The sequence below is a fragment of the Melitaea cinxia genome, chromosome 21 (genome assembly GCF_905220565.1).
Source record: "Melitaea cinxia chromosome 21, ilMelCinx1.1, whole genome shotgun sequence".
NCBI lineage: Eukaryota > Metazoa > Arthropoda > Insecta > Lepidoptera > Nymphalidae > Melitaea > Melitaea cinxia.
Genome location: NC_059414.1, coordinates 11,023,430 through 11,028,757, shown reverse-complemented (window position 1 = coordinate 11,028,757; position 5,328 = coordinate 11,023,430). Strand labels below are relative to the sequence as shown.

At 34.3% G+C, this 5,328-nt stretch overlaps 1 protein-coding gene across 1 annotated transcript; it reads left to right on the top strand.

Annotated features, from left to right (window-relative positions):
- Positions 1-4,123: 4,123 nt before the first annotated feature.
- On the top strand, positions 4,124-4,653 carry LOC123663937. Its single transcript, XM_045598577.1, has 2 exons — positions 4,124-4,238; positions 4,343-4,653. The coding sequence occupies exons 1-2, from the start codon at positions 4,124-4,126 to the stop codon at positions 4,651-4,653; spliced, it is 426 nt and encodes a 141-aa protein (XP_045454533.1).
- The last annotated feature ends 675 nt before the right edge of the window (positions 4,654-5,328 follow it).

The window sequence follows — 5,328 nt, the reverse complement described above, 5'->3', positions numbered from 1 at the left end:
TTTTTCTACTCAAACGTTTATTTGACCCGGTTCCTGTATCGATAAACAGTAGTGTTTTATTGGAAGGTTGCTAGTATATCTAACTATTCCTATATTGTGACATTCATTAAGTGTGTATAATCTTAACTTATTATCAAATTAATATTTTCATTTCATTTCATTGAAAATAAATTAATAATGCATACACCTTTTCAAATACTGAGCACTTCGGTATATTTCATTAAAATAATTGAATGTATAATAAATAGCACCAATTCATTTCACTTGTACTCTAACAAAAGACACGCGACGTTTCGTCCGTTTATTTTTCATTTAACAACAAGTTATAAAAATATACATCGATATGATTAACGTTCCTGAAATAATCAGTTCAAAAAGTAATCAACCAATACCAAAAACCCTTGAAACGCTCTTTATAATTATTCAAAGATATTTTCATATTATAATATTATGTTCTTTAACAGTAACGACTAAAATGTAAAAAAAAAATTTAAAAAAAATCAAATTATATTTTATTTTTATTTCAACTGAGGTAGGGCACAGCAGGAATTTCCTGCTCAAAATATGGAGCAGCCCGACTGGGGTAGTACCTCGACCTTACAGAAGATCACAGCTAAATAATACTGTTTTCAAGCAGTATTGTGTTCCTGTTGGTGAGTAAGGTGACCAGAGCTCCTGGGGGGATTGGGGATTGGGTCGGCAACGCGCTTGCGATGCTTCTGGTGTTGCAGGCGTCTATAAGCTACGGTAATCGCTTACCATCAGGTGAGCCGTACGCTTGTTTGCCGACCTAGTGACATAAAAAAAAAAAAAATTTGATTTCGGATTTCTCCGATATAAATCAAGACGTCACAAATTGATTGTCAAAATAATTACAGCCGTTTTATCCACTTGTTTAGGAATAGTTCTATTAAATACAATCGTAGTAGAAAACGAGGGATTAGCTTACTTAGCTTTTATTGCATGTTTGTTGGTGGTTGTATAAAAAGATTATTGGTACAAATAATATATTTGATACCTCTTATATCTTTGGAGATACCTTCTGTTATACATTACTTTACATTTCATGCTATTTACTTAAAATGGTGACAATGAGAAAGTTAATGAACAGTGAAAACTGTTATTAAAATGGTCAAAATTTGGATGACGTTTTGCAATAAAATAAAATTAGTAGACATTTTTTTGTTTTACACTGTCTTCATATACAAAGCTACTTTGCTTACGTCTACAGCATTAGACCATCCAACAGTAGTTAGCTGCCATTATTTTTGAAGGATATCGAGTTTCAAAGAATTAACAACATCTTACGTTTCTAAAATATATGTATGTATAATATATATAAAAGCGAAAGTTCACTCATCACGAAATCCGAAACTATAACACCCACAAACTTGAAATTTGGCAGGTAGGCTCCTTATAAGACGTAGGCATCCGCTAAGAACGGATTTTACGAAACTCGACCCTTAAAGGAGTAAAACGGGGGTTGGAAGTTTGTATGAAAGTCCTATGTTTTTGAAGTAGGACTTGAAATTTAAAATGTATGCTCTATAGATGGTGAGAAAGTGTTCAAATAATGTATCTTTAGAAATCAACTCCCTTTCGGGGTTAAAACGGGGGATGGTACATTGACTCATTCATCACGAAATCCCCGAAACTATAACAGCTACAAATTTGATATTTGATAGGTAGGTTCCTTATAAAGCGTAAACATCCGCTAAGAACAAATTTAACGAAACTCGACCCCTAAGAGGATAAAACGGGGGTTGGAAATTTGTATGAAAGTTCTATGTCTTTGAAGTAAGAGACTTGAAATTTAAAATTTATGCTCTATAGATGGAGAGGAAGTGTCCAAACATTGTATCTTTAGAAATTAACTCTCTTTTGGGGTTAAAACGGAGGATGGTAGATTGATATGTACGATTTTATTTTTGTGTTACCCACAATTAGGAATTCTAAACATTTTTGAATATCATATCAAAAATTGACCGCTCCAGCGGGATTCGAACCCGCGTCTCAGACTGACCGTGTCGGCGCTCTAGCCAATTAAGCTATGGAACGATGTACCCACTAGAGCGAAATTCTTGATATGATGATTTTTACTTTCGGTTTAAGCGGTCAGTCGGAGACGCGGGTTCGAATCCCGCTGGAGCGGTCAATTTTTGATATGATATTCAAAAATGTTTAGAATTCCTAATTGTGGGTAACACAAAAATAAAATCGTACATATTAAAAATAGCATGGTGTCGTCTCCTGTCAAAGATTTTCATTGTAATATGAAACTTTGAATAGTTACGGGTCCCTGTAAAGAACTCACTATAGACGGCGCCACGGTTCGCTTAAACCGAAAGTAAAAATCATCATATCAAGAATTTCGCTCTAGCGGGTACATCGTTCCATAGCTTAATTGGCTAGAGCGCCGACACGGTCAGTCGGAGACGCGGGTTCGAATCCCGCTGGAGCGGTCAATTTTTGATATGATATTCAAAAATGGTAGATTGACTCATTCATCAAGAAATCTCCGAAACTATAACGGCTACAAATTTGACATTTGATAGGTAGGTTCCTTATAGGGCGTTAACATCTGCTAAGAACAGATTTTACGAAACTCGACCCCTAAGGGGATAAAACGGGGGTTGGAAATTTGTATGAAAGTCCTATGTTTTTGAAGTAAGAGACTTGAAATTTAAAATATATGCTCAATAGATGGTGAGAAGGTGTCCAAATAATGCATCGTAATCTATATATATAAAAGAGAAAGCTCACTGACTCACTCATCACGAGAACCCAAAAACAGCTGGAGGGTCCATCCATCTAGGATAGATAAAGATGAAATTTGGCAGGGAGGTAGATTATAGCTAGTACATAATAGTAGTAGAGTAGAGAGATTTTGCGATATTCCACCGCTAAGGGGGTTTAATTGGAGTTGATAGTTTGTATGAAACTTATACAGCAGTTATAAGTTCGTCGATAGGTTATTTATACTGCAGCCTGAAAATAAAACTAAAAATGTGGTGTATAGAGAGGTTTTATAAAAACAAGTATTAAATTATACTAAATTGTGCCTTTTAAAAAGTTACTCAGTGTAATAAGCATTTCAAGTGACTGGAATAAAAAAAAATGCGTTAAACATCTTAATAGCAATGCATATATTAATAACCACGCGGATGTATTCGCGGGCAACAGTTAGTGTATTATAAAACAAAGTCCCCAAAAGTGTATGTGATCGATTTTCTCAAAATCTACTGAACGGATTTTCATGCGGTTCAAGAGGAAGGTTTACGGAACGGCTAAGCCGATTTTAATAAGAGTTTTATTGGAAGTTTGCCGGGAAAACTTTGTGACACACTGATTTCAACGCGGGCGAAGCCGCGGGCACAGCTAGTATATATATATAATAACGTTTTCTGAAATTTATTCACATATCTGTTTATAGATGAGACTAAAAAACAAGATGTACAAAGATTCATCAATTACATCGAAGCTCGTCCTTTCAAATTCTATGTGCTCAGGATAATTACAATTGGACGCAACGCTCATGGTTACCGTATTCAACCTTTGTGTTACATATTTAATAGTACTTTTACAAATGAATCATATATATTAAAAATAACATCATGTCTGTTTTTTTATGTTGTTCAAAAAAAGAGTGTAATGGAATCAATTGCAAAGAGTTTTGTGTAAAACAGTTGATTATTGTAGGGTAAAAGCCGGATAGTTGCCTCGGACGGATACATGCCCCGGTTTTTAATAAACTATGTTAGGAATATAAGTTGTGTTACCACTTTACTACAATAAGTAGTGACTCCCACAGGTCTTAGTGCGATGTAAGCCATCGGAATAGGCACACGTGTATTTTTTTTGCAAATGTAAAGGACAAGTATCCGCATCAAAAAGGATAGTACTTACTTTCGCGGTTAGTTGCCCCTAGAGAAACTAAACATTTTTTAACAAGTAAAGACGAATTTCATTTTTTTGTTGTTTTTTCGAATTTACTGTGACTCTAACTTGTTGTAATTAAAATAAATATCTACTCAACTGCTTTAATATATATATTAAATATAAGCGAAAACCAGGCGTGGTGCCACGCAACATCAACTGGACAGAAGATACCTTAAAACTTGCCATGGAAGAATTGAGAGAAAAAAAAGGTATCAATGAAATTTCTCGAACATACGGAATATCCTCTCGAACCTTAAGAAGACGCTACGAAACAAGTAACCAGCAACTACTAACTCAAGGTATATTTTCGATTCAAAGGTGCCTTCATGCCCTGCAGTATAAATACAAAATTCTATCTACACACCTTCTTAGCTGACGCAATTGTATTTTTTGTCACTTCTAGGAAAATATCCTGTTGTTGGCTTCCAAAATGAAAAAAGACTGGTAGCTCATATATTGAAGCTCGGAGACGCCGGTTTTCCTCCTGACAGAATTGTGATTCGTCAATTAGCTTATCAGTTTGCCGAAAAGTTGAAATTAAAGCACAGCTTTAACAATGAGAATAAAATGGCTGGACCGCAATGGCTAAAAAGCTTTCTTGAAAGAAATCCTGAAATAGCTTTGGGACAAGCTGAGGGCTTATCAATTGAAAGAGCGAAGGGTCTCAACAGAACAGAAGTTGCAAATTTTTTCAAACTCTTAATAACTACTTAAACTGAGAATAATTTGCTGGATAAGCCATATAGAATATTTAATATGGATGAAACCGGTGTACAGTGGACTGTAAAAGGCTGATTATGATGAATTAATTATAAAATTCATCTCGTTTTTCTAAAAGAAAAAAATTATCATGAGAAACACCAGTAGCTTATCTTGGCAGACCTCAGAAACTGTGTCGGTTACAACTTTTCGTCCTCAAAATATACAACTAGCATCACACGGCAAAAAAAACGAAAAATACACTATAACAATTTTTATGAATTACTATTATGTTATTAATCATCAACTTTCTCCATATTACATGATAAGACCAAGAGCCTTTTCGATATTATCAACTGAATTATTCAAGGACTTCTATAAATAAATATATAATCATAACATACAAACACGATGATCGGGCGACCATTACTAAACTAGGTAATGTAATGATGAATGTAACTACAAAAGATAGAAATAAATAATTGTGTTAAAAAAAACCAACTTCAATTATATCGACAAGTAATACAACGTAAGTAGACGAAAAAATAGTCAAGTAAATACGCATTATCAAAGATTACTCCAAAATTTGTAATCAGATCTCGATGAAATTTAAATGTGACCACATGATAAACGTCGGCTTTCGATTATATTAAAAATTATCAAAATCGGTACACCCAGTAATAAGTTATA

Coding starts and splice junctions, on each gene's coding strand:
- LOC123663937 (XM_045598577.1), top strand. CDS start 4,124: ATGGAAGAATTGAGAGAAAAAAAAGGTATCAATGAAATTTCTCGAACA. Junction 4,239..4,342: donor CCAGCAACTACTAACTCAAG/GTATATTTTCGA, acceptor TGTCACTTCTAG/GAAAATATCCTGTTGTTGGC.